Source organism: Geotrypetes seraphini, chromosome 1 (assembly GCF_902459505.1).
Source record: "Geotrypetes seraphini chromosome 1, aGeoSer1.1, whole genome shotgun sequence".
NCBI lineage: Eukaryota > Metazoa > Chordata > Amphibia > Gymnophiona > Dermophiidae > Geotrypetes > Geotrypetes seraphini.
Window position 1 is genome coordinate 177800692 of NC_047084.1, and position 12118 is coordinate 177812809.

At 44.8% G+C, this 12118-nt stretch overlaps 1 protein-coding gene across 1 annotated transcript in view; it reads right to left on the reverse strand.

The window, feature by feature from the left end:
- LOC117366815 (probable ATP-dependent RNA helicase DDX60) overlaps positions 1–4217 on the reverse strand; it is a 288878-nt gene extending 284661 nt beyond the window's left edge. Inside the window, exons 1-2 of the mRNA XM_033958734.1 lie at positions 3945–4217; positions 1292–1429 (exon numbers count right to left, since the gene is read on the reverse strand). Of these exons, the coding sequence (XP_033814625.1) occupies positions 1292–1429; positions 3945–4152 (346 nt within the window). The 5' untranslated portion in view covers positions 4153–4217. The remainder of the gene's footprint in view (positions 1–1291; positions 1430–3944) is intronic.
- Positions 4218–12118: the final 7901 nt, after the last annotated feature.

Here is a 12118-nt window from a genome sequence, read left to right on the forward strand (position 1 = left end):
CCAATGTGCAGCGGCGGCCAAAAAGCAAGCAGGATGCTAGGAATTATTGAAAAAGGGATAGTTAGCAAGACTAAGAATATTATAATACCCCTGTATCACTCCATGGTGCGACCTCACCTGGAGTATTGCATTCAATTCTGGGTAGCAACACTAGGAAAGGTTCAAAAAGGAGCAACCAAGATGATAAGGGGGATGGAACCCCCTCGTATGAAGAAAGACTGAAAAGGTTAGGGCTCTTCAGCTTGGAAAAGAGACAGCTGAGAGGAGATATGATTGAAGTCTACAAAATCCTGAGTGGAGTAGAACGGGTACAAGTGGATCAATTTTTCACTCCATCAAAAATTACAAAGACTAGGGGACACTCGGTGAAGTTAAAGGGAAATACTTTTAAACCCAATATGAGGAAATATTTTTTCACTCAGAGAATAGTTAAGCTCTGGAACACATTGCCAGAGGTTGTGATAAGAACAGATAGCGTAGTTGGTTTTAACAAGGGTTTGGACAAATTCCTGGAGGAAAAGTCCATAGTCTGTAATTGAGAAAAGCAGTTTTTATCGACGGCCAGCAAGCTGAATGTTGTGTGCTGCTCCAATGCTTATAATGACAATCAGAGCAGCACGCAGCACGCCAGCCAGTGATAAAAAACACTTTCACGGTTTTATAAAAGGGGGAGGGGGGTTAGTTGTGTAAATCTTGTGGGGAATTTCTCATGGTAAAGGAGGGCTTTAAAATGCAGAGAGGGTGATTTTGTAACTCAGGTATTACTACACCTTTTAAAGATCATAGCTTAGAGCCATGTCTACACATTGCCATGATTAGAAACATACAGAATTTCCAGGTCACATCAATTCACCTTTTCAATGTCACCAAGCCACTCACTAAACTGGAGTACTTAAGTTTAGTGAATCCTACAAGAAATAAACTGTGTCAAAAAAGCATTAGAATACAACAGCTAACTTTTGAACCATGGCATTTCGGGGAGAATTGTGGGACACGAGCTTAGAGAATTTCAAAAGCATTTGCTTATAATATTTTAATGAATAATAATGGGTGAATGCTTATGCTTGCTAAGTGTTCTCTAAAATATTGTGTAGCTGATTTTCGATTATATTAGAAATTCTAATTAATGAAATACCTTATAATATAAAATCACAAAACATAGTAACTCACCAAACCTTCATACAAGATTCATAAAAAATAATTAAAACCAAAAATAACTGAAAGGTCAGTAGTAATACTGATTTTAGGAAAGGAATAACAAGTAGAAATATTTAAAATATTACAACAGCACCTGGGAGTTTGATATTATATCTCTTTTTAGTGCCCGTATCACTGGTTCCAAGTGAAGAATTTTCATCATCTTCATCACTAAGGTCGAACTCTTCTTCAGAATCATTTCCTCCACAAGCCATAGAGGCTTCTTTTTCAGCTTCGAAAAGAAAGATTTAACATTTTTTTAAATTTATGAGTGCTTGTATGTCTTTTTATTTTCAGCATTTACATAGCACCTAAAAAAAAGATACTGAACAAAAATATTATATATAGGGACAAATCCGTTTCCTAAAGAACTTCTACTCCTAAGGGCCTGATTTACTAAGAAAATAGAATGGGAGAAAAGTGTTAATAAAGTAGGCTTTCAAAGGCAACCTGATGCAATGGAAAACAAAGTAAAACAGCCAAATTTGTAAGAACTGTTAGTGGATGAAGGAAGTTCTGAAGTCTAACCACCTAGGTCTAAGTCCACTAGGCCACTCCCTTTTCAAATCAAGACCTTTATTTTAGACAAATCATAAAGATCAGAAATGAGATGTCAAGGTCAAGTCTTGTAAAATACATATAAGGATTTGTGAAAGTGCATGCATATTTCTTGGTACCTACAGAAAGAACAGCCACTTTATAATTTACATTACATTACATTAGGGATTTCTATTCCGCCATTACCTTGCGGTTCAAGGCGGATTACAAAAGGTTAATTTAAAAAAAACAGAGTTACAATGATTAGCTAGAGAGGTAAGTTGTAGATCTTATAAACATTTAGCGGGTTGTTGAGGGTGAGGTGGTTTGTAAGAGAGTTAATAGGTGGTCATAGTGGAGATTCTTTTGTTATTATTAGTGCAGTAATGGGTAGATCAAATGTCAGTTTTAGAGTTACTAAGAGGTCGTGGTGTTATTGCTGCTTCAGGAATTTCTTGAAAAGTGTGGTTTTTATTTCTTTTCTGAACGTCCTATAGTCTGGAGTGGTCATCAGAAGGTTGGAGATCTGGTTGTCCAGCCTTGCGGCTTGAGTGGCTAGGAGGCCGTCGTGTAGTTTTGTTCTTTTTACTTCCTTGATTGGGGGGGGTATGAATGGGGAGTGCGTTTTTCTGTGTCTGGTAGTGGGTGCTTGGATGAGGCGATTGTTCAGGTATGATGGGCTGTCTCCGTGTAGGGTTTTAAATAATATGCAGTAGAATTTGAATTGGATTCTTTCTTGGATTGGAAGCCAATGTGAGTTGATGAAGGCTTCAGTGATGTGGTCATGTTTTTTCAATGAGTAGATGAGTCTCAAAGCTGTATTTTGGATTGTTTGGAGTTGTCTTATCGTAGTTGCAGGGCAAGGAAGGAAGAGGATGTTACAGTAGTCCAATATACCTAGTATTAGGGATTGTACTATAAGTTGGAATTGTGTTCTTTCAAAGAATTTTCGGACTTGTCTCAGATTTCTCATGACTGCGAATGATTTCTGAATTGTTTTATTTATTTGCGGTTGTATAGTGCAGCATCTGTCTATGGTCATGCCAAGTAGTTTTATGGTGGTTTGGATGGGATATTTGATTGCGTTTATATCTAGGTTGGTTGTGGTTTGGACCTTGTCATTTTCGAGGAGGATGAATTTGGTTTTGTCTTGGTTGAGTTTAAGTTTGTGATTTTTCATCCAGGTTGTGACTGTTTCAAGTGTTTGGTGAAGTTTGTCTGTCATGGTAGGTTTAGAATGATCGTATGGGATGAGGATGGTGATGTCATCCGCATAACTATAGGTGGTTATGCCCAGATTGTCCAGATGCGTTCCTAGAAAAGCAGTGTAGAGATTGAAGAGGGTAGGGGATAGTGGAGATCCTTGTGGTACGCCGCAGGGGTTTGACCAGGATTCTGACTTTTCTTTGTTTGATTTTACACTGTAGGTTCTGAGTTTTAGGAATCCTTCAAACCAAGAGTATACTTTATCTGAGATGCCTATTGCATCTAAGATCTGTAGAAGGATGTTGTGGTCCACTAAGTCGAATGCCGCAGTTAGGTCCAGTTGTATGAGAAGCATTTTTTTCCCTGTACTAAGTTGTTGTCTGACGGTATCCATAAGGGAGCCTAGTAGTGTCTCTGTACTGAAGTTTGTTCTGAAGCCTGATTGCATGGGGTGGAGTAGGTTGTGGTCATCTATGTAATCGGTGAGGAGTTTGGCTACTAGGCCTTCTATAATTTTGACATATAGCGGAATTGAGGCTATAGGTCTAAAGTTAGATGGGTGGTTTTGTGGTGCTTTTGGGTCTTTTTGGATTGGGGTGATGACGATTTCGCTGAGGTCAGCAGGGAATGTGCCTTCTGTGAGCGTGAATTGAATCCATTGTAGAGTTCTTATTTAGAAAAAGAATGAGCATCTTCATCATATAATTGTTGACACACAGACTTGGAAGCAGTAATTTTACAGCTTCCTCATTTAATATTTCCACAAGTAGGTGGCCTGTGTTACAAAAATCAATCAGTCAATCTAATCTATGTATGTGTATATATGTGTATATATATATATATATATATATACACACACACACACACTAGCTGATCACCTAGCGTTGCCCGGATATTTATTTATCCCAATCTTCTATTAGACATGAAAAGGAATTGTGGACATCTTCATTTGTAGCAGCAAGAATGGACCTCTCTATGGGGCCCTCTCAGCGAACCCCACTAACCTTTCATATCCTGTAGTCGGGCCTCACGCTGCTGTACTGTCTCTGAAGCTCTAGATGCAGCAGCTCTCTTTTTCATATCCTTTAGTTGGGCTTTACGCTGCTGGACTGTCTCTGAAGCTTTAGATGTAGCAGCTCTAGAAGCAGCAGATGTAGCAGCTCTAGCCTTTGATTGCTCTAGGCCAATTGCCTTAGGTTTCCTTGGAGCCATTGTTACAGCAATATCTGTAAGGAATTGTTACAGCAATATACTAAGTTTGGTTGAAATTTTATGGATTAGACACTGATATCTGTCTTTTTTTCCGATTATTTTTATATGTCACCCTCTTCCCACCATAGGATTTTTCCCCAGGTAGTAAGTCATATTTATACCAAGTTTAGTTGAAATCTCTCCATGTGTTTATGGATTAGACATTAATATCTGTCATTTTCAATAACTTTTACATGTCACCCCTTCCCACCCACACAGTATTTTTCCCCAGATAGTTAGTTGCTGATTTTGTACCAGTTAATTCATATACATGGACATCAATTTGCTTATTCCATTAGTTTATAGCGCTGCGTGCGTCTGGTAGCGCTATAGAAATAATTACTAGTAGTAGTGGTAGTAGTTTATACGCAGAATGTCTTTAACCGTCCACTTAAAGTTCAAGTTCATTGATACATTCACGCATTATTGACCACCCTTTTATGCTTATATTACTGCGCTAATGTTGCGCAGTATGTTTTTTTCCCCACCGCGAAATAATTTCAAACTACTAAATAAACCTATTCGAAATCCAGTCTCGCCTAGCATCCAACTGAATATAGACCATCAAAATAGGCAGAAACAGCTAAACATCAGCAAAGAAAATACAAAAAATAAAATCTCTTTCACCCACTATAGACAACGACCCTCAAATGCCACCCATTAAACAAACCAAAACAACAACGAATAGCCAGGGTACATTCCGTAACCTACCTGCTACGAAAGTACAGGAGAACTGAGCGCGCAGTCTCAGCGCTTCCTGTCCCCTCCCACCCGGCAACGTGCCTAAGTTTCGATTCTCCGCTATCACGCGCTGCAGTGTCTCTGATAAAAAAAACACAAAAAAACAAACCCGGAGAGGTAGGGTGGCTGCGTGAGAGAGGAGTCCGCCTGCATCTCGCTAGCTATGTTAGGGACGAACAGGCTGAAAAGATTTCGTCGGGAAGCCGGAGGAGGGCAGATTAGCCTGGAAAGTTGAGGGATCAAAGATTCCCTAGGAAGGGAGGGGAATTGTTTCAATATGCAGATTCTTCTGAAAATAGTACCAGCATTAGGGATATGGCACAAGTGTTTCAGACACCCATAGGACTCAAGATCAAACATCCTTTGGCTACTGCTTATTTATTACTTTTAACAGTGGTGTAAGCCTCAAGGTGCTAGGGGTGGTTGCCTAGACTCTGCCTGGATGAAGGAAAGTAGGGCATCCAAATAATTTTTTTGTGTAAGGATCAGGGCCAGGACTAGGGTTAAGAGCATAAACATTTTGCCATACTGGGACAGACCGAAGGTCCATCAAGCCCAGCCTCCTGTTTCCAACAGTGGCCAACCCAGGTCCCAAGTACCTACCTAGATCCCAAGTAGTAAAACAGATTTTATGCTGCTTATCCTGGGTTACCACATTTCCTCTTTAAAAAAATGAGGGCATGTGACCCACGCCCTGTTCTACCCCAGCCTGCCCATTTCCACACCGAGCCCCACCCCCCACGTGAACCTTGTATCTCCTTCCCCAAGCTCCGGCCCACATCTAGGGCCTCTGCGTATGCATGGATGTTGATGTAATGATGTCACACTCATGCGCGAATACATTTGATGTCATCACGTCGATATCTACACTTAACACAGAGGCCCTCCAGACACGGCCTTGAGCTTGGGGCCTTTGAAAAACAGGACAAACTGCTGACAAATATTTTCCTACTTGGGGCCATGACATCAATAATGCTTCATGACATTCATTCCTACCACAACATCTGTCCTTGGTCACACGTGCAGAACACAGATAAACCCTATGCAAATACAGGACCACGAAATAAAAGCCTAATATTCATAAACGAAACCCTAAGATGCCAGACTCTGCATGCAGTATAGCAAAAGAGAAACAGAAATACTGTACATTTCTTCCTGAACAGTGCAAAATGTAAATAGCAGATGTAAATTCTGGAAAAGGACACATTTTAATCACTAAATTGAAAAGAAAATCACTTTTTCTACCTTTGTTGTCTGGTAATTTTATTTTTCCTGGGTTTTGAAAAGCAGTGTTGGGAGTAGAGATCTGCACGGGAACGGGGATTGCGGGAATCCTGCATGTCCCGCAGGACTCCCGCAGGGATCCCCCCCAGGTCTACGGGACTCCCACGGGGATCCCAGGTCTACGGGTTTCCCGCGGGGATCCCCCTCCAGTCTCACGGGACTCCTGCGGGGATGGAACCGGGATTCCCGAGGCCTGGAAAGAGAATTAGTAGAAGATAGACAAAAGCAGAAACTGGGATCAAGATGATGGAAGAACAAAATGTCCCACCAGCTACAGCAAGGGAGATGTTCATTTTGAGGGGGCCTAAGCTCAAAGTGGAAGGCCCAGCCCTCTCTCATGGTTATGCCATCAATTGTGTTTAATACAAAATGAAGTACTTGCTGAGTTTGTTTTGGGGTTTCCAGTTCAGTTTTGGCACATTTTTCTTATGCAACCATTGTGCTGAAAAGTGCCTCTCTCAATTCTGTTTTAAATGATTTTGATGCTGTATTGTTTAATTCTTTACTCATTGCTGCATTAAAAACAATTTGTGGATTTCGAGGGGACCTCTCACAAGTTACCTATGCCAGATGATGGAACCAGATTTGTTTGCTCTACAGATATGAGCTTTATATTGCCAAAAAATCCAACTCTTATATTTCTTTTGACAAGAAATGGTCGACCTTACAATCACATGACATGTCTATTCTAATTCTTTCCGGTGATGTATGCATCTCTTATTTCTGTTCCCTGTTATTTGTTTATATTGTATTTTATTGTTGGTTTAAACTAAGACTTTAAAAACTGTCAGAAGTAATTGCTGCTTTTTATGGGAAGGGACGGGCAGGGACGGAGGAGATTCCTCACGGGGTCGGGTGGGGATGGAGGGGATTCCTTATGGGGACGGGCAGGGATGGAGGGGATTCTTGCGGGGACAGGCGGGGATGGAGTGGATTCTTGTGGGGACGTGCGGGGATGGAGGGGATTCTTGTGGGGACGGGCAAGGATGGAGGGGATTCTGGTGGGGACGGGCGGGGATGGAGGGGATTCTTGTGGGGACGGGCGGGGATGGAGGGGATTCTTGTTGGGACGGGCGGGGATGGAAGGGATTCTTGTGGGGAAGGGCGGGGATGGAGGAGATTCTTGTGGGGACGGGCAGGGATGGAGGGGATTCTTGTGGGGACAGGCAGGGATGGAGGGGATTCTGGCGGAGACGGGCAGGGATGGAGGGGATTCTTGTGGGGACGGGCGGGGATGGAGGGGATTCTTGCGGGGACGGGTGGGGATGGTCAGGATACTGGTGGGGACGGGTGGGATTTCTGTCCCCGTGCAACTCTCTAGTTGGGAGTAGAGTTACCAGATTTTCTGACTCCTAGCCCCGCCCCCAGGCTCACCTAGTTCTGCCCATCCCCACCCATATCCTGCCCATGATGATGTCACACGCACGCGAATGTGCGAGTGACATCATCACGTGATGGCTGCGCATGTGCGGATGTCCTCCCTGCCCGACACAGCTTTTCAAAACCCAAAGTACCGGGTTTTGAAAAGCCGTCTGGACCGCCGAACATGTCCTTGAAAGGAGGACATGTTTGGGGAAATCTGGACATCTGATAACCCTAGTCGGGAGGGGCATCCGCGCATGCACATGACATCATCACACCGCATCTGCACATGCGCGGATGCCCTCCCAACTGAGATGAGCGGGCTGAGGGGGCGGGGCCAGGGATGAGGCTGGGGCATGCCATGTTGGAAAATATATGTGGTTCTGATGGTGTGATATATTTTTAACTTTAGAGACCATTTTTTTGAACTTATTAGACTTTTGGGTACCCTGAAGCAGACACAAAACATGCCCCATGTTGGGACCCTGAAAACATTCTCAAGATAAGTTAATTCTATATGTTGTTGGATACATTAGAAGTAAAAAAAAAAAAAAAAGAGAAGGAGTTGAAAGGAAATGGAGGGAAAAGGGTAAGACAGTAGGAACGGGATCGCTTCTTAAAAGCAGTTGGTGGATTTGAGGATGAGGAGGTTCAAGTATTATAGCCATCATTAAGTGACTTGGTCAGAGTAGGAAAAAACACTTGTAAAAAAGGTTAAACAATTATAATTTTCAAATACAGACATTTTCAATGCAATATAATCAATTTGGAATATGAAACTGAATCAGAATTCAAAATGGAGGTTGGAATGAAATTGTTCCATAGTAGGCATAGCCTGAAATCCATAATGTTTTATAATAAGTTTCACTGTGTTAGAGCAGCATTGAAAGTGGCGTGTTGAGAATAAACTTGTAATACTTTGAAGTATATTCAAGTATATGTTTAAGGGGCTGGAGGAGTTGCCTTACAGCGAAAAATTAGAGAAACTGGGCCTCTTCTCCCTCGAGCAGAGGAGATTGAGAGGGGACATAATAGAAACATTCAAGGTACTGAAGGGAATAATAGACTTAGTAGATACGAACAGGTTGTTCACCCTCTCCAAGGTAGTGAGAACGAGAGGAACCCTCTAAAATTGAAAGGGGATAGATTCCGTACGAACATAAGGAAGTTCTTCCTCACCCAGAGAGTGGTAGAAAACTGGAACGCTCTTCCAGAGTCTGTCATAGGGGAAAACACTCTCCAGGGATTCAAGGCAAAGTTAGACAAGTTCCTGCTGAATCGGAACATATGCAGGTAGGGCTAGTCTCAGATAGGGCGCTGGTCTTTGACCAGAGGGCCACCGTGTGAGCGGACTGCTGGGCACGATGACCCAGCAGTGGCAATTCTTATGTTCTTATGTTCAGTACCAGTATAATAAGACATGAAATATTTTCCTGGTTGTTATCAGTGATGCAATTAAAAATCATGAGATGGTTAATAAATCCTTGCTAGAAACAAGTGATAAAGCTAGCCTTGCAGAGCAGAGGTTTGCAGCCATAGTGATATAGTTTCAGTTTCAGTTTCAGAGCAAACAGAATACTGTAGACATCCAGATCTTTGAAAGTGGGTAAAGATAACGTGAGGTAGTCATATTCTTCAATTACCTGCAGAAATAATCTTGAAGAGGGCTCAATAAGTACAATAGCAGCATGAAATTGATGATTTTAGAAAATACTATTAGCAGACTGAAAATCATTATTGATATGAAGATATATCATTCAAACGGCTGAGGTTTAATCTTGATTAAAGTGATTTTTTTTCCCTCAGGGCTCCAATGACTGTGTAATGATAATCAACAGTATATCACCACAGGTAAGATTCCAGAAATTTCCAAGTGTTCATTATCGCTGTATCATCTGGCTAGAATTTCCATTGTTCCTCCAAATTTACAATATTTCAAAGGGTTTCACGCAGATAGAAAGTAGAGGTTGTGAGCAAAAAGCTGAAATGACTTTTAAGTTGGTAGTGTTTGACTTGGAAGTCACAAAATAATGAGAAGCCCAATGATTCACAGTGAAGTAGCATTTAAAACTGCAAGTAAGATTTCTATATAAAGATGTAATCTAGGTTTTAATTTAGCAACCATATAAAGCCAGTCATATATTGTGTTAAACTTTTGAGTACTGTATACACTTGAATATAAACTGGGATTTTTTGTGCCCAAAAAATGGGGGTCCCAGTTTATATTTGGGCCAGCGCACCCCTCCCAGAATTATTGCAGGCCACCGCCAGACTGTGCACCTTGACCCCCCTCCCTGCCCTATCCTCATACCTCCTCTGTTGATCCCTAGTGGCCCAGAGGTACAGCAGGCAGGAGCGAGCTTTCCACACTCCTGCCTCGCTGCTGACCCAGTCAATGGTGGCTGCTTTGAGATCGGGTTTCTTCAGCCGCTGAGCAGCACAGAGCAGGAACGCGCTTTGGCGCTGTTGCTCGGCACTGAGCGGTTTCTTGACTGGCTCACACGAAGTCTCACTTTTATTGTTGTAAACTGCTTTGATTTAACTTTTTGTGTTAATAATTGCGGTATATCAGATAAAGCTGCGGTCTCAATCTCGCGGTCCTCCAGAGACTATTTTGCAGCCCCGCCCACAGGAGGAGCTTAAGGCTCCCGGGCCTATTCTGATTGGCCCAGGAGCCTCAAGCCCCACCTGTGGGCGGGGTTTCAGCCGCCTGGGCCAATCCGGCCCCATTCCGGAGCCGGCTGGCCTGCCAGACGGGCGGGCTTGGCACCCGTCCTTCCGGCCAACGATTTGAGGTAGAGAATGACACGGTGAAAAAATTGGTCCCCGTCACCGCCCCGTCCCCGTCTCACCATCCCCGTCACCGCCCCGTCCCCGTCTCACCATCCTCTTCACCGCCCCGTCACCGCCACTGCCACCCCATTCACCGCCCCGTCACCGCCACTGCAATCCCATTCACTTTTCTTTATTTACGTATAAAGGAAACATTCTTTAAAACTTTAAAACTTAGTTAAATATTAGTTAATAACTATACAAAAACAAAACACGCAGAGAAAAAATTAATTAATATAAATTCTCAAAACTGACACATTTTGATATCTAAATTTAAAATAGTTATTTTTCATACAGTTTTTCAATCACTAATCTTCCACCACCCCTGGGGCTAGCAATGCAAAAACAAACACAACATGTAATTTAAATGCTTACAATGTTAGCCTATATGGTAATTAGACGCGGCCGCTGTACCTAATCGCGGCAAAGATCTCCCTGCCGTGATTAGCATAGTGACCGCGGCTACGGCTGCAAGTCTCCCCTCCCCCCAGCGATCACGGCAGGAGGGCACCCAACCCCTCCTGTAGACCCCCCCAACGGCCCTCCCGACAATCGCAGCAGAAGGGTACCCAACCCCTCCTGCTGGTCCTCCCAATGGCCTCCCCTAAGATCGCCGGCAGGAGGGTACCCAACCCCTCCTGCTGGACCCCCCCCCCCAACGAACCCTCCCACCCCGGAACCCCCTTAGTCTTACTTTCCAAGTTGGACCGGACGGCTCCTCACACGTATGGCCAGCAGGCTTGCCTCCGTCCAAATGAGGCGGGCCCGCCCCTACCCTGCCCAACCCACAGGATCCTAGGGCCTGATTGGTCTAGGCACCTAAAGCCACTCCCGCTATAGGAGGGGCCTTAGGTGCTTGGGCCAATCAGGCCCTAGGATCCTGTGGGTTAGGCAGGGGAGGGGAGGGGCGGGCCCGCCTCATTTGGACGGAGGCAGGCCTGCTGGCCAGACGAGCGAGGAGCTGTCCGGTCCAACTTGGAAAGTAAGACTAAGGGGGTTCCGGGGTGGGAGGGTTCGTTGGGGGGGGGTCCAGCAGGAGGGGTTGGGTACCCTCCTGCCGGCGATCTTAGGGGAGGCCATTGGGAGGACCGGCAGGAGGGGTTGAGTACCCTTCTGCTGCGATTGGCAGGAAGGGTTGATCTGACAAATGAGGAGCACGGTGAAATAGCGGTTCCTAGAAGGGGGTACATTGGCCCGCGGGGACAAACCTGTTCACTGTTTCCGCGGTCGGTGAATGGCCTTGTCCCCGTCACCGCAGCGACTGCTAGTTTTCTTCCCCGTTTTCGGCGGTGACCCGCGGCTTAAATGCGGTGGCCGCGGGTAAACCGTCACCGTGTCATTCTCTAATTTGAGGTACAGGGAAAGAGGGTGGGGGTAGGGGGGTCATGGGGTTGGCGAGGGGGTATCGCGGGTTGGTGGGGGGGACAATCAGGGGTTCAGGGGGCGGACGTATTGGGGAGGGAGGTTGCGTCGAGGGCAGGAGGGCCTGGGATCCCTCCTGCCCGTATTGTAGTGGGGTGGGTGATAGGGGGGTCCGCCTGGGCAGGAGGGATTGGGCTCCCTCTTGCCCCAAATGTAATCGGCGAGGGGGGGGGTCGCGGATCGCTAGGGCCAGGAGGGCTTGGGCTCTCTCTTGGCCCGATGTTGTCGCGGGGTGCCGGGGCTGGTGGGGCAGGAAGGCTGGGGCTCCCTCCTGCCCCGATGTTGT